Source organism: Oncorhynchus keta, chromosome 34 (assembly GCF_023373465.1).
Source record: "Oncorhynchus keta strain PuntledgeMale-10-30-2019 chromosome 34, Oket_V2, whole genome shotgun sequence".
In the NCBI taxonomy this organism is placed as follows: domain Eukaryota; kingdom Metazoa; phylum Chordata; class Actinopteri; order Salmoniformes; family Salmonidae; genus Oncorhynchus; species Oncorhynchus keta.
In genome coordinates this window covers 25102319-25123609 of record NC_068454.1, presented here as the reverse complement: position 1 = coordinate 25123609, position 21291 = coordinate 25102319, and the positions used below count along the sequence as shown (strand labels likewise).

General features: G+C 42.9%; 2 protein-coding genes across 4 annotated transcripts in view; both read right to left on the bottom strand.

The window, feature by feature from the left end:
• zmp:0000000936 (interleukin-1 receptor type 1) overlaps positions 1 to 13347 on the bottom strand; it is a 32818-nt gene extending 19471 nt beyond the window's left edge. The window contains exon 1 of one of the 3 annotated variants that reach the window (XM_035749635.2): positions 13061 to 13347. Coding sequence is in view for 1 of the 3 variants with exons in the window: in XM_052493499.1 (XP_052349459.1) it covers positions 10404 to 10506 (103 nt within the window). In the remaining 2 variants the exon portion in view is untranslated. Of the gene's footprint in view, positions 1 to 6307; positions 6420 to 10403; positions 10522 to 13060 lie in introns of those variants that run through there. The other 2 variants (XM_052493499.1, XM_035749636.2) reach the window with 2 other exon arrangements.
• Positions 13348 to 14223: 876 nt separating this feature from the next.
• Positions 14224 to 20630, bottom strand: LOC118366858 (interleukin-1 receptor type 2). Its single transcript, XM_035749633.1, has 10 exons — positions 20355 to 20630; positions 19043 to 19130; positions 16803 to 17070; positions 16395 to 16566; positions 16082 to 16259; positions 15779 to 15871; positions 15513 to 15578; positions 15272 to 15407; positions 15041 to 15186; positions 14224 to 14530 (listed from the first exon to the last, which is right to left on the bottom strand). The coding sequence occupies exons 1-10, from the start codon at positions 20466 to 20468 to the stop codon at positions 14373 to 14375; spliced, it is 1419 nt and encodes a 472-aa protein (XP_035605526.1). The 5' UTR covers positions 20469 to 20630; the 3' UTR covers positions 14224 to 14372.
• Between the last annotated feature and the right edge of the window lie 661 nt (positions 20631 to 21291).

Below are 21291 nucleotides of genomic sequence, written 5' to 3'. Positions count from 1 at the left end.
ACTAGATTCAGCCGCGGGCCACATTTTTAGTTTTTAGTTGGGGGGCCGGAACATAATTCAGCAATAAGGCCCGAGGGTGTGTGCTATAACAGCTAAGGGCTGTTCTTATGCACGAAACAACAAAATGCCTGGATACAGCCCTGAGCCGTGGTATATTGGCCATACACCACTAACCCCTGGGGTGCTTTATTGCTATTATAAACTAGTTCCCTACATAATTACAGCAGTAAAAATAAATGTTTTGTCATACCCATGGTATACGGATTGATATGCCAGGGCTGTCAGCCAATCAGCATTCTTGGCTCAAACCACCCAGTGTGTCACGACTTCCACCGAAGTCGGCTCCTCTCCTTGTTCGGGCGGCGTTCGGAGGTCGACGTCACCAGCTCTCTAGCCATCGCCGCTCCATTTTTCATGTATCCATTTGTTTTGTCTTGTTCCCTGCACACCTGGTTTTCATTCCCCAATCAATCTACATGTATTTATTCCACTGTTCCCCATCATGTCTTTGTGAAAGATTGTTTGTGTTACGTGTGCATTGTTGACGCGGCAGACTGGTTTGTTTTGTCCGTGTTATTATTTTACGAAGATGTTTATTGTTAAACATAATTATTGTGAGTGTTTTGCGGGTTTTGCTCTTTTGCCTAAATAAAGTGTGCACCTGTTCACAAATCTCTGCTCTCCTGCACCTGACTTCGCTACCAGTACGCACACATTCTGACACAAATAATTTGTAGACTGCATATTGACTGCAAGAAGCCCAAACAGATCTAATGTTTGACTAAAACATAATTATTTCAAACCTTGCTTACATTTGTATACGATCACTTGTCTCTCTATTATGTGTGGGAATACTTGGGAAGAGATTTCTTGAATTAAAATCACTTGGAGCTCATTTCCTGGTGTTTTTACAGTCTTTTATGTAATTGTATTTATTTATTTTGTTTAGAAAACTTAGGGGGCCGAATAAAACCACTCATGGGCCAAATTCGGCCCGCCGCTGCCAGTTGGGGAACCCTGGTCAAGTTGATTTAATAAAGATCCAAATGAGAGAAATTGACAGAGCTAGTTCTAGCCTGGAGTGGGAAGAGGAGAAGGGGGAGGAGGGGGTAAAGACCGTGTTGGCTGGGACAGGCGCAGACAGAGAGGAGCGTGGGAAGAGAGAGGATAGGAATAGGCGTAGGAGGGACTGCAGGATACAGGGGCCAAGGGCTGTGACTCACTAACCATCAGAAACCTTGTCTGAACAAGTTCTGTCTTGTTTTGCTTCTTTATTTGACTTAAGGGGGTTGGTTCCACTACGGATTAAGACATATCCAGTTGTAGACTGGCACTTTCACATTTCCTGTACTTTAAGATTCAGTGTAGGGTAAAATGGGCCTCAATTTTCATGGCCATTTCCAACCCTTCCAAAAACACCCACTGTTGTGTTCAGTAGGGCATATCGTAACATAATGTTTTGCAAAAGAAAACAAAAATGTGTGTTCTTTTTGGGCAAGATCAGGTAATAACTGCTCATTTTTTTAAAAGAAGGCCCTACTGAACAAGTCCCAGGTGTAGAACAGAACATGCCTACATGGTAAAAAAGTACCTGCTGTGGTGTTGCAAGAGCCCCTAACTGAACACATTTATAAATGTGTGATTACAAACGGTCAGACCATGGCTATTTAGTTTAGTTAACTCTGGGTACACAGTAAGTAGTGCTGTTTGTCCAAACAGACACAACATAGTTGGACTTTTACCGTCAGTTTTTCAGGGTCAAAGTTACGAGAAATGTCAAGAAAAAAGGGACCCATGAACCCTCTTGCATCTGCCAGAGTACCTAAACTCTACACAGCATGTGTACTTAACCACAACACAATCTCTACACAACACGCATACAGAAAAACTACACAACATCTGTAGACAGCCTCTACACAACATGTGTACACAACTTCTACCCAAATGTTTACACACTGCACTACATCTACACTGCATGAGTACACAACCTATAAACAACATATAAACCATCTATACACAACACCTGTAAACAACAACTTCATGATCTACTCTTAAAATGTTAACCAAAACTGGGTTTCCAAAGACAACTACTGCATATGTGAAGGATTGTGTTGCATGAAGAGTGTTTAGGAATACTGTAGTGTATGACGATATTGTACTAGCTGTGATTTAAAACTGTCACCAGAGGGCAATGTCTCAGCTGCCTGTGAGTCATTCTAGATGACCTAAAAGATTAAGCAGTTTGCAGATTAAATGTTCAGAAATGGGAGCAAGTATGCTGACGTGTATTTGATCAGACATGAAGAGGCTAATCTAAAAGGGTGTCATTCTACTGTGACAAAAGGCTCATTGAGAATAATTATACTGTGACCAGAACATACCTGCATTGACTCTACAGCCGCGACACACGCATTGGCTTGTTCACATTGCCCTGCTACAATGTGTGGATTGTTGCACACGCCCTGCTACAATGTGTGGATCATTGACAGCAAGCACTCTCACCTACAGTATGTTTACTGTACCTCACTGTGTTGTTTCAATGTATCTGGGGGTAAACACAGACTTTTTTGAGAGAGAGATTCGTCTTCATGTATCAACCATTATCATGATTGGATCATAGAGACAGAAGGGTCACGTGGGAATATCCAGATATTGAGATGATGGAAGTGAACTCAATGTGACAGACTGTCAGAAGCTTGGTGATCACTCCCAGTGGCCTTTATATCCCAAATAAATGGCCAGTTAACGTCTTCAGTTCTAGTGGTTAGAGCATTTTGCCAGTAAACAAAAGGTTGCTGGACTGAATCCCCAAGCTCGCAAGGTAAAAATATGTCATTCTGCCCCTGAGCAAGGCAGTTAACCCACTGTTCCCCAGGCGCCGAAGACGTGGATGTTGTTTAAGGCCGCCCCCCACACCTCTCAGATTCAGAGGGGTTGGGTTAAATGTAGAAGACATATTTCAGTTGAATACATTCAGTTGGACAACTGACTAGGTATCCCCATTTCACTTACTACAGTAATGATGTCTGCCTATTGAAAAGGATGGTGGGAAAGCTCTCTGGTGAGACGAGTACAGTTATAATCATTTTATTAGTGGATGATCACCAGATCTGGCAGAGGTGAAAGTAAATGGAGATTTCTCTCCCACATTGGCTTAATATAATTACGCATATCTGACATCTCACAATAAATCTGATAAATTACGTGAGAGATGTGATTGACTAAAACAATGAGCAGATTTAGTCTGGGGGAAAGCACGGCAGACTACAAAACAAGAAAAAACACAACTCACAAAACAACATCAAGAAGAACATCAACCATTAACATGCCCCATTCAAGAAATGTAGAACCAGGAACAGATATAGATAGCCCTTGGATCTCCCCAGACCTGACTGCCCTTAACCAACACAAAAACATCCTATGCCGTTCTGCATTAGCATCGAACAGCCCCCGTGATATGCAGCTGTTCAGGAAAGCTAGAAACCATTATACACAGGCAGTTAGAAAAGCCAAGGCTAGCTTTTTCAAGCAGAAATTTGCTTCCTGCAACACTAACTCAAAAAAGTTCTGGGACACTGTAAAGTCCATGGAGAATAAGAACACCTCCTCCCAGCTGCCCACTGCACTGAAGATAGGAAACACTGTCACAACTGATAAATCCACCATAATTGAGAATTTCAATAAGCATTTTTCTACGGCTGGCCATGCTTTCCACCTGGCTACTCCTACCCCGGTCAACAGCACTGCACCCCCAACAGCAACTCGCCCAAGCCATCCCCATTTCTCCTTCTCCCAAATCCGTTCAGCTGATGTTCTGAAAGAGGTGCAAAATCTGGACCCCTACAAATCAGCCGGGCTAGACAATCTGGACCCTTTCTTTCTAAAATGATCTGCCGAAATTGTTGCCACCCCTATTACTAGCCTGTTCAACCTCTCTTTCGTGTCGTCTGAGATTCTCAAAGATTGGAAAGCAGCTGCGGTCATCCCCCTCTTCAAAGGGGGGGACACTCTTGACCCAAACTGCTACAGACCTATATCTATCCTACCATGCCTTTCCAAGGTCTTCGAAAGCCATGTCAACAAACAGATTACCGACCATTTCGAATCTCACCTCTCTGCTATGCAATCTGGTTTCAGAGCTGGTCATGGGTGCACCTCAGCCACGCTCAAGGTCCTAAACGATATCTTAACCGCCATCGATAAGAAACATTACTGTGCAGCCGTATTCATTGATCTGGCCAAGGCTTTCGACTCTGTCAATCACCACATCCTCATCGGCAGACTCGACAGCCTTGGTTTCTCAAATGATTGCCTCGCCTGGTTCACCAACTACTTCTCTGATAGAGTTCAGTGTGTCAAATCGGAGGGTCTGCTGTCCGGACCTCTGGCAGTCTCTATGGGGGTGCCACAGGATTCAATTCTTGGACCGACTCTCTTCTCTGTATACATCAATGAGGTCGCTCTTGCTGCTGGTGAGTCTCTGATCCACCTCTACGCAGACGACACCATTCGGTATACTTCTGGCCCTTCTTTGGACACTGTGTTAACAACCCTCCAGGCAAGCTTCAATGCCATACAACTCTCCTTCCGTGGCCTCCAATTGCTCTTGAATACAAGTAAAACTTAATGCATGCTCTTCAACCGATCGCTACCTGCACCTACCCGCCTGTCCAACATCACTACTCTGGACGGCTCTGACTTAGAATACGTGGACAACTACAAATACTTAGGTGTCTGGTTCGACTGTAAACTCTCCTTCCAGACCCATATCAAATCTCCAATCCAAAGTTAAATGTATAATTGGCTTCCTATTTCGCAACAAAGCATCCTTCACTCATGCTGCCAAACATACCCTTGTAAAACTGACCATCCTACCAATCCTCGACTTTGGCGATGTCATTTACAAAATAGCCTCCAATACCCTACTCAACAAATTGGATGCAGTCTATCACAGTTCTCGTTGGCTGGCCCTCGCTTCATACTCGTCGCCAAACCCACTGGCTCCATGTCATCTACAAGACCCTGCTAGGTAAAGTCCCCCCTTATCTCAGCTCGCTGGTCACCATAGCATCTCCCACCTGTAACACACGCTCCAACAGGTATATCTCTCTAGTCACCCCCAAAACCAATTATTTCTTTGGCCGCCTCTCCTTCCAGTTCTCTGCTGCCAATGACTGGAACAAACTACAAAAATCTCTGAAACTGGAAACACTTATCTCCCTCACTAGCTTTAAGCACCAACTGTCAGAGCAGATTACTGCACCTGTACATAGCCCACCTATAATTTAGCCCAAACAACTACCTCTTTCCCAACTGTATTTAATGAATTAATTTATTTTGCTCCTTTGCACCCCATTATTTTTATTTTTACTTTGCACATTCTTCCATTGCAAAACTACCATTCCAGTGTTTTACTTGCTATATTGTATTTACTTTGCCACCACAGCCTTTTTTGCCTTTACCTCCCTTCTCACCTCATTTGCTCACATTGTATATAGACTTGTTTATACTGTATTATTGACTGTATGTTTGTTTTACTCCATGTGTAACTCTGTGTCGTTGTATCTGTCGAACTGCTTTGCTTTATCTTGGCCAGGTTGCAATTGTAAATGAGAACTTGTTCTCAACTTGCCTACCTGGTTAAATAAAGGTGACATAAAATAAAATAAATAAATAAAATAAATCAACACATTGCAAAAGATACAGCAAAAAAGTCAACTAACTGATTGAATCCTAGTCAACACTATATTCCTATGTCAACCACACACACCACTAGACAATTCCAGAAATTCCACTCCTGGGGTTGACAGTTAAAGCAGGTTTAAGCAGGTTGCTCAAAAGATCATCAAACAAGGCCACAACTTTGCACGAGTGCATGGAACATGTGCATGGCCCATGCTTCTTACTCCATGAACATACAAAGCACAAACTAGCAACCACTAACACATTCTTAGCACTATAGTAAAGCACACGGTAAGATAAGGCTAATCTTTCTGTCACTTGCACACAGAGCACAAATGCCTGATTGAGGAATTCATTTGTGGAGGGTGTCCAAGCCTTCTGAACAATGCTCTCCAAGCAAAATAATGACAACAGGAAGCGTGCCATTTGTGGTAAGAGTTACAACATCATGAGGGAGTTCCTCAAAATCCGGAAATCTCAAAGAATATTAATCTGCCAAGAAACAAATGGTTCAAGTTATATTCTGTAGTTATCACTGGTTAACCTATACAGGATAATTTAGTTGCATTCTTTTACATTTCATTTTTTGACGCTTCAGTCACAAAAACAATGCAAATGTCCTCACCTATCCACACTGCAGGGATCTACACAGGACCGGTTGCAAAAGAGTGTGTTCTCTTTAGGAGTCCAGCCTAGAGAGGAAGCCTGACTCGACCTCAGCAGGAGGTCCTGGGATGAAGCTCAACCAATGATAACACAGTAGCTGCGTCACAGGGACTACAAATTAATTTGAACCATTAGAGGGCCTCTAGACAGAGCTGCATGCTGGGGACTAGGTAAAAAGCTAGTGCAGTTGAGTGACCACAAATGGCCCTGTCACACCCTGACCATAGTTTGCTTTGTATGTTTCTATGTTTTGCTTGGTCAGGGTGTGATCTGAGTGGGCATTCTATGTTGGATGTCTAGTTTGTCTGTTTCTGTGTTTGGGCCTGATATGGTTCTCAATCAGAGGCAGGTGTTAGTCATTGTCTCTGATTGGGAACCATATTTAGGTAGCCTGGGTTTCACTGTGTTTGTGGGTGATTGTTCCTGTCTCTGTGTTTTGCACCTGATAGGACTGGTTCAGGTTTTCGCACGTTTGTTGTTTTGTTAGTTTATTTGTGTACAGTTTCTTTATTAAAGTACAATTAATAACAGCCACGCTGCATTTTGGTCCGCTTCTACTTCACCTAAAGAAAACCGTTACAGGCCCAACCATGGAGTTGCTTCTTGGTAGCCAGCCTTATGACATAGCTGCTGGGCCATTTTAAAATCCATAACGTTTTACTCTTAGTGCCTTGCAAAAGTATTCAGACCCCTTGGATTTCTTCACATTTTAATGTGTCACAAAGTGGGACAAATGTATTTAATTGTCATTTTTTTGTCAATCTATACAAAATACTCTAATGTCAAAGTGGAAGATAAAAAAATCAACAAAATATAGTCATTGCATAAGATTCAGCCCCTTTGTTTAGCCGAGCCTAAATGAGTTCAGGAGTCAAATTTGGCTCAAGTCACATAATAAATGACATGGACTCACTCTGAAAGAATAGGGGTTGACATACAACATCTCTAAGGCCTCTCAGGCAAGTATTGAATTTCAAGCACAGATTCAACTGCAAAGACCAGGGAGCTTTTCAAACGCCTCAAAGAAGGGCAGTGATTGGTAACGATAACAAATCAGACATTGAATATCTCTAAGCATGGTCAAGTTTAATAATTACAGTATGATGTGGGTTACAGTGCCTTCAGAAAGTATTCACACCGCTTGACTTTTTCCACATTTTGTTACATACAGCCTGAATTTAAAATAGATTAAACTGTGATTTAGGTCACTGGCCTACACACAATACCCCATAATGTCAAAGTGGAATTATGTTTTTAGACATCTTTACAAATTAATAAAAAATGAAAAGCTGAAATATCTTGAGTCAATAACTACTCAACCCCTTTGTTATGGCAAGCCTAAAAACGTTCAGGAGTAAAGCTTTGCCTAACAAGTCACACAATCATTTGCATGGACTCACTGTGGCAATAATAGTGTTTAAGATCATTTTGAATGACTACCTCATCTCTGTACCCCACAGTGGTGGAAAAAGTACCCAATTTTCATACATTCTAGTAAAAGTAAAGATACCTTAAAAGAAAATGACTCAAGTAAAAGTCACCCAGTAAAATACTACTTGAGTAAAAGTCTAAAAGTATTTGGTTTAAATTTACTTAAGTATCAAAAGTAAAAGTATAAATCATTTAAAATATCTTATTATGCAAACCAGACAACACAATTTTCTTGTTTTTTAAATGTACGGATAGCCAGGGTCACAGTTCCACACTCAGACATAATTTAGTATAATTCAGAGGACGCATGGCTCTCCACCTTCGCATCTCCCAAGTCCGTAGGGGATTTGCAGCGATGAGACAAGACTGTAACTACCAATTGGATATCATTAAATTAGGGAGGAAAGTGAAAAACAAAAAAAAGGAATAGAGCTCAGCACAGGCAACATTGGATCATTCAGAGATCCTCACTGAACTTCTGGAGAGAGTTTGCTGCACTGAAAGTAAAGGGGCTGAATAATTTTGCACGCCCAATTTTTCAGTTTTTGATTTGTTAAAAAAGTTTGAAATATCCAATAAATGTCGTTCCACTTCATGATTGTGTCCTACTTGTTGTTGATTCTTCACAAAAAAATACAGTTTTATATCTTTATGTTTGAAGCCTGAAATGTGGCAAAAGTTCGCAAAGTTCAAGGGGGCCGAATACTTTCGCAAGGCACTGTATATCTCCATGTAGCTCCACATTGACATAGATGGGGGCTGGACGGTAGATGGGGGCTGGAGGTCCTGTATAAACACAAGCTCACTTCCTTGACAACTTCCTTCACAACAGCTCTGCTCTGCTACATGAAGCGCAAGAAGTATGAATGCCCTGACTTTTGCAGAGGCCGTTTCAGACACGGATTGACCATGCAGAGCCTTGTTTGATATTTAGATATTTCTGTATTTCATTTCAAAGACATTTGCATACATTTCTAAAAACATGTATTCACTTTGTCATTATGGGTTATTGTGGGTAGATGGGTGAGGAAAAAAAAGGTGTTTCATCAATTTTCAATCCAGGCTGTAACACAACAAAAATGTGAATTAAGTCAAGGGGTATGAATACTTTCTGAAGACACTGTATGATTTAAATCGCCAACACACATCAAGGACACAGTCGTCCTTCTGAACTGAGCTGTAGGACAGGAATTAAACTGTTCAGGGATGTTACCATGAGGCCGTTGGTGATTTTAAAACAGTTACAGAGTTCAATGGCTGTGATGAGAGAAAACTGAGGATGGATCAACAACATTGTAGTGACACCATTCTGTATACTTCCGGCCCGTCCTTGGACACTGTGCTATCTAACCTCCAAACGAACTTCAATGCCATACAACACTCCTTCCGTGGCCTCCAACTGCTCTTAAACGCTAGTAAAACCAAATGCATGCTTTTCAACCGTTCGCTGCCTGCACCCGCACGCCCGACTAGCATCACCACCCTGGATGGTTCCGACCTAGAATATGTGGACATCTATAAGTACCTAGGTATCTGGCTAGACTGTAAACTCTCCTTCCAGACTCATATCAAACATCTCCAATCTAAAATCAAATCTAGAGTCGGCTTTCTATTCCGCAACAAAGCCTCCTTCGCTCTGCTTAACAGTACGATCTGTCCAAGTGATGAATCCAGCAGACTCCACTACTCTTCACCAAATTCTTGTTGGTCAAGGCACCCTTCTTGAGCAACATGACCAAGCCCTGAAAACTCTGCTGGAGAACATCAAGGAGTTTTCACAGAGCCTGTCTGACCTACAGGTCCCAACCTCCACCCAGAGTTCACAACCAGTCTCAAGTCCCTCTTCTGCACCTCGGGAGCCTTTTGTTCTGACTCCTGAGCACTATGATGGTAATCTTGGTGCTTGCAGAGCCTTTCTTTTCAATGTTCACTAGTATTTGAGCAACAGCCCTATTCTTATTCTAGTGAATGAGCCAAGATGTATTTTTTGATTGGCTGCCTTCTGGGAGCAGCGCTTTCCTGGGCAACTGCGGTGAGGGAGAGACAGTCACCTATCTGCTTCTCCTACGGTCATTTCACAGATGAGATGAGGAAGGTCTTCGACCACCCGGTTTGTGGAAAGGATGCCGCTAACCAACTTCTGTCCCTTCGTCAAGACTCCCAGAGTGTGGCTGAAATGGCATGTGAGTTCCACACCCTCGCCACAGAGAGTGTGTGGAATGATGAGGCCCTCCAGGGAGCATTCCAGAACGCACTCACTGAGACCCTCAAAGACAAGTTGGTGTCGAGAGAGGAGCCTGATGGACTTGACAAACTAATTTCTCTGACTATCCTCATTGACAACTGTCTCCGTGAGTGTTGGATGGTGAGGGGAGGTAATGTAATGGACAGCTACGAAGGACCCTGCCAAGGTTAGGGCAGTCACAGAGTGGCCTGTACCTGCTAATCTGAAGCAGTTACAGCGTTTCCTGGGGTTTGCCAATTTTTTATAGACGATTCATCCATGACTACAGTTGTTTGGCAGCTCCTTTTACCTCCACCTCCACTCCATTCCACTGGTTCCCTGAAGCAGAGGCAGCGTTCCAGGAACTCAAGCACCGCTTCACTACTGCTCCAATCCTTACCCAGCCAGACCCACAACTCCAGTTCGTCCTTGAGGTGGACGCTTCCGACACCGGAGTAGGTGTAGTTCTGTCTCAATGTTCTCCCTTGGATCAGAAGCTCCATCCTTGTGCCTTCTTGTCCCGTAAGCTCTCCCCTGCAGAGAGAGATTTTGACATAGGTAACCGGGAACTTGTGGCTGTTAAGTTGGCTCTTGAGGAGTGGCATCACTGGTTAGTTGGTACGGTTCTTCCCTTCATTGTGTGGACGGATCACAAAAAATCTAGCCTACATCCAGACCGCCAAACGTCTGAACTCTTGGCAGGCCACGTGGGCATTGTTTTTTGGTAGATTCAACTTCACACTCACTTATCACCCCAAATCTAAGAATACCAACCCTGACGCCCTCTCCCATCAGTTCACCGCTGACTACACAGGTTCCGAGCCAGAAACCATTATGCCTTCCTCCTGCATCGTTGCTGCTGTCCTCTGGGAGATTGAGTCCCGTGTCCGTCAGGCTCAGCTGAACCAGACTGATCCTAGAAATGGTCCTTGTGAGGCTGTTTGTGCCAGATTCAGTTCGTTCTGATGTTCTTCAATGGGCCCATTCTACTCACCTCACCTGTCACCCTGGCATAAACGCCTTTCTGCGTCAGGGATTTTGGTGGCCCACCTTGGAGAAAGATGCTTTGGAATTAATCTCAGCCTGCTCGTGTCTGTGCCCAGAACAAAACCTCCACCAAACCTACATCTGGTCTGCTTGGCCCTCTTCCCATACCCAGTCGCCCCTGGTCACATATAGCTCTGCACTTTGTCAATGGCCTTCCCCCATCGAATGGTAACTGATGTTGACCGATTCTCCAAAGCTGCTCACTTCATTCCCCTCTCCAAGCTTCCATCCTCCCGGGAAACTGCGGACCTGCTGGTATTCCATGTTTTGCGGCTGCATGGCATCCCTATTGACATTTTTTCTGACAGAGGACCCCAGTTTACATCCCAAGTATGGAGAGCCTTTTACACAGCTCTGGGTATTAATGTTAGCCTTTTGTCTGGATATCACCCCCGGACCAACAGCCAGAACGAGCAGGCCACCAGGAGTTGGAAACTGCCCTACGCTGTGTGACTTTGGCTAACCCTTCCTCCTGGAGTGCTCAGCTACTCTAGGTGGAATATGCCCACAACACCCTCATCAGGTATGTCACCCTTTGAGTGTGCTCTGGGTTACCAACCTCCCTTGTTCCCTGCCCAAGAGGTCGATGTAGCGGTGCCCTCAGTCCAGGACCACATGTGGCATTGTCATTGCACCTGGAGGAGGGCCCAGGCTACTCTTCTTCGTGCCTCCGCCAGAAACCAATCCCAAGCTAACTGTTGTTGTGCTTCAGCCCCAGTCTACACTCCAGGCCAAAGGGTATGGCTTTCATCTAAGGACTTGCCCTTGAAAGTCGTTTCCAAAAAACTAGCTCCCCGTTTCATTGGCCCCATTGAGATTGTTTGTGTCATAAACCCCTCTGCGACGCATCTGAAACTCCCAGCTCTCTCAAAATTTACCCCACCTTCCATGTGTCCTTAATTAAACCAGTCTGCTCCAGTCCCCTGTCCCCTCCTGCAGCTGCTCCTCCACCCCCTTGGCTCATCAACAACCATCCTGCCTACAATGTCCGCCGGCTTTTGGATGTGCGCCGTTGGGATTCCGGTTGCCAGTATCTGGTGTACTGGGAGGGATATGGGCCTGAGGAGCGCTGCTGAGTACCCCGTCGTCACATTCTGGATCCCTTGTACAGGATTTTCATACCTCACACCCAGACAAGCCGGGTCGTGCACCAGGTGGTGCCCGTGGGGGGGGTACTGTCACATCTGCTCCTGCTACACCCTCTGGTGTTCATCCTGTGTTTTCTTAACCTGCAGTTACTCCCCCAGTACACACTTCTCTTCTACCTCTACAAATACTCAGTCCTGCCACTTCCACTCCGCCAGATCGTTATCTCTGCCCAGTCCGTTATTATTCTAGCCATTTATGATTCCTCAAGATCCTGTTACTCTGCTGTGCCTGTTTCCCTGCCTGACACCGTTTATCCTCTCATTGCAGTTACCGCTCTGTCTCTGTCTCCTGTTCCACATCTCACCACCCAACTACCTTGCTCTGGATTTTACTCACCACCACTACCTTGGATTCCCCTCAGGATCTGTTTACCCTGTTCTACTCAGCTAACTCCACCCAGTCTCCACATCTGTTTTTTCTGCAACACATCCGAGCTTCCCCGGATCTGCACTCCATATCTCTCTGTGTAACAATAAATGTATTGGTTCATTCATCCCTATTTCCTCATCTGAGTCTGCTCTTGGGTTCCCCGGTGTCGCTCCGCTTAACACACACACACTGTGGTAAGTACTTGGGCGGGGGGGAAATGCAACCACCAATTTTCCCTCATTCTCTTCTCTCATTTTGGTTTGATTTTACATAGCATTGCTGTCCTCAAGGACAAAAGTCCAACCTAAATGTTATAAAAACCAACACAAACAATTTCAACCAACCACAGATAAGATACTACACAAATACATTGAAAACACTATACATGGACACACTATATAACACCACCAGAAAAGAGAGTGACATATTGATTAATCTGTGCCAAGGTATCCCTCCCTATCCGTCTGACACAGAGCGGAAAAGTTTGCATACCTGAAGTTTAGTTCTGGTTCCACGCCTTATCCGAACAGCTTGAAGTCCATGTCACATTCCTTTTCTATTAAACAGGCTTCTCCATGTACTTTGTCTAGTAAACAACTGTAAAAACACCATCTTCAATTTTAACCTAAAGGCTGTATTGAAGAATATACATTTAAAAAGCATCAGACATGCCCCAAAACACTGTTTTCCCAAACAGAAGTTCTTCTGTAGTCTGGGAGTGTTTCTGGGCTGAATGTGTAACAATTTCCTCTGGATCTTAAGAAAACTTTCTGCTCAAAAGCAAAGAATGCAGCGTTGTGCAACACAGCAGGGAGGGACTTGGAATCTGGCATGATTCCACCAAGAAGGGGAGACACCCACCTATCTGTGTGTTATTTGTTATATTGCTATTATAAAACTATAGGCACATAGAAACGTAGAGGGAGGGAGAGAGAACAATAGACAGAAAGCAGGGTAAATCTTATTCCTTTCCTCCAACTGTTAACCACAGCATGACTCAAGTCAGAATCTTTTGTGATTGACTTCACACAGAGAATATATTGAGTGTGAGTCTAATCACCTTGTAATGTATCACCATCTAGTGGCATCTTAGCAAAGGTATATAATAAACTGGCATATATTATTATATTATTATAAGCCCTGAATGCTGATTGGCTGACAGCCATGGTATATCAGACCGTATACCATGGGTATGACAAAACATGTATTTTTACTGCTGTAATCATTTTGGTAACCAGTTTATAATAGCAATAAGGCACCTCTGGGGTTTGTGATATATGGCCAATATACCACGGCTAAGCGCTGTGTCCAGGCACTCCGCGTTGTGTTGTGCTAAAGAACAGCCCTTAGCCGTGGTATATTGGTCATATACCACACCCCCTCAGGCCTTATTGCTTAACCATAACATGGTTGAAGGGGTCTCATTTCATTCCACCAAAAATAATTATCAAACAAAATTATTGTCATATGTAGGCCTATATGCTAAAATATAATTTTGTGATACTTCTTACTACCTTGGAATCCCTGTGTGACTGTTGCTGTTGTGGTTCACGGGTCACTGATGAACAGGAGTGAATGCTCTTATAGCCTACCAGAACCTTCTGTCATTGTCACCTCAACTCCTTATTCTTTATCAGAAATGGATCACGTTCATATAAAAATAAAATATTTTATTTTTGATATTGATTCAAAAATATGTTTAACAATAATACATTGTATACATTCTGTTTAAAGTAAGTCACTTTTGTACACACTGTGTAACAAAACAACAGAAAAATAGCCATCGAGATCACTTGAGAGGTGTTTATGTGGAGCTAAAAGTGGAGCTAAAGGTGCTGTTCTGTCGAGCCAGGAAGTAGTCAGCCTTTCCTCTGGGTTTTAGGAGGTAAAGGAAGACGGAGACCACAGTCAGGAAACAAACAGACCCCGCTACACCCACCATCAGCCATGTGGACCTGGGGTCTGAGAAAGGGAGAGAGCGAGTGAAACACACACATTTCATTTACATTTACATTTAAGTCATTTAGCAGACGCTCTTATCCAGAGCGACTTACAAATTGGTGCATTCACCTTATGACATCCATTTCATGGCTTGCTTTGAGTTTCAATCACATAATCAATGGTACATTTAAGAAATAAGGCCTGAGGAGGTGTGGTATATGGCCAATATACCATGGCTAAGGGCTGTTCTTATACACAACGCAACGCGGAGTGCATGGATACAGCCATTAGCCGTGAGTGGCGTATTGTCCATATACCACAAACTCCTGAGGTGCCTTATTGCTATTATAAACTGGTTACCAATGTAATTAGAGCAGTAAACAAGTCATTTTGTGTCAAACCTGTGGTATATTGTCTGATATACCACATGCTTTCAGCCAATCAACATCCAGGACCCAAATTGCCTGGTTTAAAATTATCAATATGTACAGGTCTAGTGCATGTATCATATGTTAGTTGAGATGGGCCTACCTTCGACTCTGAACTGTGCAATGACCTCCTGTCTTCCTCCCTGGTTTTGAGTGACACACTTCAGCTCTGCCCTTGTATCCTCATCACACAGCTCAATGATGTACAGAGTCACCTCAACATAACAACCCCCAGCCACTGTGGATACCCTGGGAACAAAGCAATAATCTTCATTGAGCTTACTTGCACATTATATGTGTACACAATTAAAGAGACACATGCAATATGTATTACCTCCTCTGACTCATCAGAGCCCGTCCACCAAGGTTGGACGAATCCAATGAATGGCCGTCCACCAACCATGTGACCATTGTGGCGTCCGCTGATTGGCTCCCTGTGACAACCTGGCAGGATATCTCCAAAACAGAGCCTAGATGTGGTTAGATAGAGGTGGTACAGTTAGAATACTGATGCAAGCCAAAATCAAACCATAGGTTTTCAAGTTAAAGAGAGTATGCATATGTGATTCACCCACCCAATGGACTTTCAAAGATTGTTCCATTGGCAGGGGACACAATCTTTGGGGACACAACTGCTGGGGCTAAAAGGAAAGAAACAGGCATTAGGCAAAGCCAGGACCAAGACTACTACACTAGCCTAAGCATAAGTACACGATCAACAACATAAAGTGATACACGCTAAATAAGCAATTTATGCTTTTGAAGAGGTGAATCGGTCAAAAATAGAAAGTACTGTTATTGACATTTCTTTTCTGAGCCGCATAACGATAGATCCACTCACATTCCACAGTGCTGACACCAGGGTTAGGGGTTGGGGTTGTGTCTGGGTCAAAGATGGGCCTGGTGGTCTGAATGTAGGGAACTGGGTCAGGCACTGGAGAGAGAGGTCCACAGAACACACCACCATTACAACACATAGTAGACCAATACAGCCGCACATAAGTCAGGAGCATAGTAACTGTCAAAATGGTGGATTAAAAATATTGAGCAAATGATGGGACAACTATGGAGAGGTATTCACAGGATTCAGTCAGTGGGTTCTCAGATAAAGCCATAAAACTGTTGTCGTGCTATGGTATTCCACCTTTTACATTGAGGTTAATGGTCCTGCTGACTGTGTACAGGAGGTTGTTGACGTGGACTCTAAGCTGACAGGTGTAGAGGCCCTGGTCTGCTGGCCTCACGTCTGAGATGAGGATCACGTCTTGTCTCTGTCTTTGGTAGCGCCCACTGCCAACAGGAAGCACTGTCGGGCTGGAGTCCTATGTGAATGGAAACAGTTGAGTGAGGAAAACTCCAGACAAGCTTTAGGTAGATGGTTCATAGCTAGACGCGCAAACGACAAAACAAACCATAAAGGAAGTCTGCAATAAAGGTAGCCTATTGTTTGCACACACCTTATACCACTCTATTTCCTCAGTCCTGTTGAAGTCCTTTAAATGAGGACATCTGATTGACAATTTTTTTCCCACGGGTGTAGAGATGGGATAAGACAACTTCTCAATATCAGTTTGCTTGGTCTCATAAACTTGTAGAGTGATGCTTCCAATTACACATAATGTGTCATTTCTGAAAATGACAGAAGAAAAAGCAATACATATTAAGCACTGATACCACAGGATATAACCTGTGCTTAGGATATGTTAGATATTCCATGACATTGTCCATGTCAAAATATATTAAAGTGTTCAACTGACAGACATCAATATACAACAGGTAGACATATTTACATACTGTACATACTACAGTAAAAGTAAGTAACTAAAGGGAAAGCCTTATGCAAATGGCTGTGACGATTTATCTACCTGTAGATGCAGGAGTACTCTCCGGAGTCAGAAGTTCGAGCTGGGAGGAGCCACAGCTGACGCTCACGCTGCAGGACCCGCCCCTCTTTCCCCTCGTCAGGGTCAATGCCCTCCGTCCCATTTCCCTTGGCGATGACATAGGTGTAACCCGCCTTAGCCTGGGAGAATCGTTTGTAGAGGACCCTGTCGAACACAATGCAGCTTAGGACCACCGCTTCACCCTGCACACGGAACACCTCCGGCTCTGGAGACACCCTGAAACAGCCATCTGGGGAAACACATCAGTTACCATCAATACATGTATACATACAGTGCCTTCGGAAAGTATTCAGACCCCTTGACTTTTTCCGGTTTCTTGGCAATTTCTCGCTTGGAATAGCCTTCATTTCTCAGAACAAAATTAGACTGACAAGATTCAGAAGAAAGTCCTTTGTTTCTGGCCATTTTGAGCCTGTAATCAAACCCACAAATACTGATGCTACACATACTCAACTAGTCTAAAGAAGGCCAGTTGTATTGCTTCTTTAATCAAGACAATAGTTTTCAGCTGTGCTAACATAATTGCAAGGGTTTTCTAATGATCAATTAGCCTTTTAAAATGAAAAACTTGGATTAGCTAACACAACGTGCCATTGGAACACAGGAGTGATGCTTGCTGATAATGGGCCTCTGTATGCCTATATAGATATTCATTTTTTTTTAAATCAGCCATTTCCAGCTACAATAGTCACTTACAACATTAACAATGTCTACACTGTATTTCTGATCAATTTGATGTTATTTTAATGGACAAAAAATGTGCTTTCCTTTCAAAGACAAGGACATTTCTAAATGACCCCAAACTTTTGAACGATAGTATTTAAAAAAAAAAAAAAAACAGAAATACCTTATTTACATAAGTATTCAGACCCTTTTCTATGAGACTCGAAACTGAGCTCATGTGCATTTTGTTTCCATTGATCATCCTTAAGAAGTTTCTACAACTTCATTGGAGTTCATCTGTGGTAAATTCAATTGAATGGACATTATTTGGAAAGGCACACACTATATAAGGTCCCACAGATGACAGTGCATATCAGAGCAAAAACCAAGCTATGAGGTCGAAGGAATTGTCCGTAGAGCTCCGAGACAAGATTGTGTCGAGGCACAGATCTGGGGAACGGTACCAAAACATGTCTGCAGCATTGAAGGTCACCAAGAACACAGTGGCCTCCATCATTCTTAAATTGAAGAAGTTTGGAACCACCAACACTCTTCCTAGTCATGACAGCCCGCTTGGAGTTGGCCAAAAGGCACCTAAAGACTTTCAGACCATGAGAAACAAGATTCTCTGGTCTGATGAAACTGAAGATTTTGGCCTGAATGCCAAGCGTCATATCTGGAGGAAACCTGGCATCATCCCTACGGCGCAGCATGGTGGTGGCAGCATCACGCATTGGGGATTTTTTTCAGCAGCAGGGACAGGAAACTAGTCAGGATCGAGACAAAAATCAACGGAGCAAAGTACAGACAGTTCCTTGAAAACCTGAACGCTCAGAACCTCAGATTAGGGGCGAAGGTTCACCTTCCAACAGGACAAGCACACAGCCAAGACAACGCAGGAGAGGCTTCGGGACAAGTCTCTGAATGTCCTTGAGTGGTCCAGCCAGAGCCCGGACTTGAACCCGATCAAACATCTCTGGAGAGACTTGAAAATAGCTGTGCAGCAACCCTCCCCATCCAAACTCACAGAGCTTGAGGTGAACTGCAGAGAATGAGACAAACTCCCCAAATACAGGTGTGCCAAGCTTGTAGCGTCATACCCAAGAAGACTCACGACTGTAGTCGCTGCCAAAAGTGCTTCCACAAAGTACTGAGTAAAGGGTCTGAAAAGTTATGTAAATGTAACATTTCCGTTTTAAAAAGTTAGCAAACATTTCTAAAAACCTGTTTTTGATTTGTCATTATGGGGTAATGTGTGTAGATTGATTAAAAAAAATGTCTCATACATTTTAAAATAAGGCTGTAACCTAACATAATGTGGAAAAGGTCAAGGGGTCTGAATACTTTTCCGGAGGCACTGTACATTCTTAGGAATAAGTCATAGACCAGTTACATTCATATATAGATGCAAATGTGAGAGAGAGAGAGAGAGAGAGAGAGAGAGAGAGAGAGAGAGAGAGAGAGAGAGAGAGAGAGAGAGAGAGAGAGAGAGAGAGAGAGAGAGAGAGAGAGAGAGAGATACACACACACACACTTACCTATCATAGGTAGCGGAGGTAGTCGTAGTCCACAGGCAGAGCGAGCGATGATCAATGCCGAGAGCAGATAGAGGATAACCATGGCATACTGGAGGAATAAGAACATATGTGTAGACCTTGCATCCGGAGTGTTGTTATAATCACATGCTACATTTGTAATGTTGGAGTGTGTCTGTGAGATCAGTAGAGACACTTTTCACTTGTCTTAAAAATGTAATGTGACATAAAATCCTTTTTGACACACCCACACAGACAGAAGTCGCTGACAAAGGAGTAGCTCTGACGAAAAACAGAACTCCGAGGGTGAAACCCGATATCTATCTATACTGCTGGAAGTTGTTAAAAAAAAGTGTGTTGTCAAAGTTTCAGTTCAGTAAATGATATAATAGCAAATGTTCAGCAGGAATGTGATTTGATATAATTCTGAAGTCAGCTGATCTAATAGAAGAGTACCTGCTCTCGGCTTCTCATGGAGAGACTAATAATATCAGTAATATACATTTATTCTAGAGCTGCACCCAGGTAGACATGGTCTAATATAAATACGCAGTGTACAAAACATTACAAACACCTTCATATTCAGCTTGCCTTTAGAACAGTCTCAATTCATCGGGGCATGGACTCTACAAGGTGTCGAAAGCATTCTGCAGGGATGCTGGCCCGTGTTGACTCCAATGCTTCCCACAGTTTTGTCAATATATCTTTCATCTTGCCCATTCACCCTCTGAATGCCACACATTAACAATACATCTCCAGGCTTAAAAATAATTATTTAACATGTCTCCTCCCCTTCATCTACACTGATTGAAGTAGATTTAACAAGTGACATCAATAAAGGATCATAGCTTTAACCTGGATTCTGGTCAGTCTATTTAATGTTTTGTACATTCAGTGTATATTGTAATGTAAAAATATTTAATATAGTGAGACATGTCTTAACAGCAAATATCTAACTACACTAATAAAAACAACAGCAGAACAAACTAAAAGTTTAAATCAATATAGTATTGATGTATAGCATTGACAAAAGATAATTAAATATCTACCTACTATTCCCTATTCTAAATTTCCTAAGGTGTTCCTTATTCTAAAGTTCCTAAAGTTCTTTATTCTAAAGTCCCTAAGGTGTTCCTTATTCTAAAGTTCCTAAGGTGTTCCTTATTCTAAAGTTCCTAAAGTTTTCTTTATTCTAAAGTTCCTAAAGTGTACCTTATTCTAAAGTTCCTAAGGTGTTCCTTATACTAAAGCGCTAACCCCAGCTTGCTCTATGTACTTCACACAGTTTCCACTACTGAATTGAATCAGTACTCACGTTTGCCCAGGTGACCATGATGGTGACAGTGATGAGGTAGTGACAGTGGCTCTGTTCCAAGTAAATCCACACCACCAGAGTTAAGAAGACACAGTGGACCTCTGAGTGTGACATGTTCCTTCTTATACATATGTGACTGTCAGTCAAGACAAGCCACTTCCGGGAAACTCTAATTCTTCTGATTTCCCTCCCAGCGTAGAAATTTCTGACGTTTCCCAATAAAATGGACAGCTCACCTCATGATGAAGACATCTCACCACTTCCAAAACAGAAAAACGCACACACACATGAGTACAAACATACACAAAGACAATCATGTATGTTTGGCTTGTACTATACAAATGTACTCGTATATATTTTCCCAACTTAACCCAATATTGGTTGACCTCAGTTTGATTAACTGCTTTGTAGTAGTAGACAGACATCGGGTATAACTGTTTACATCTGTTATTTTCCTCTTCCCTTAGACATCTGCTGTTTAAACATGTTTGCTTTATGAGAACACAGGCATGTTATACTGTCACACTGAGGAAATAAACAGCAGATTATGCAACCCAGTTCACTCACAAACTGCAAAGATTCAATGATATTCAAGACAGAAGGGATGAAAAGCAGTTGTTGTGTCTGTCTGTGTGGATTGCTGTAATTGTAACTGAACTCCCATAGCTGTGGGGTGTGTGTCCGTGTGCATGAGTATGTGTGCAGCCATGTACACGTCCACCATGTGACTAAACTGTTTGTTTTCTTGATGTTGGGTGACATATGCCCATCAAATTCCCCAGTATACTTACCAGGTGAGTGACAGCACGTATAGTTAGGTGTCTGACTCACTGCATGTCTCAATTCTGTAGTAATAAGCATTCCATTAACCAAGATTAGACTCATATTAGTCACCATTTTGGAAGATGGTATCCATTGCCACTGTGCTGATACTAAA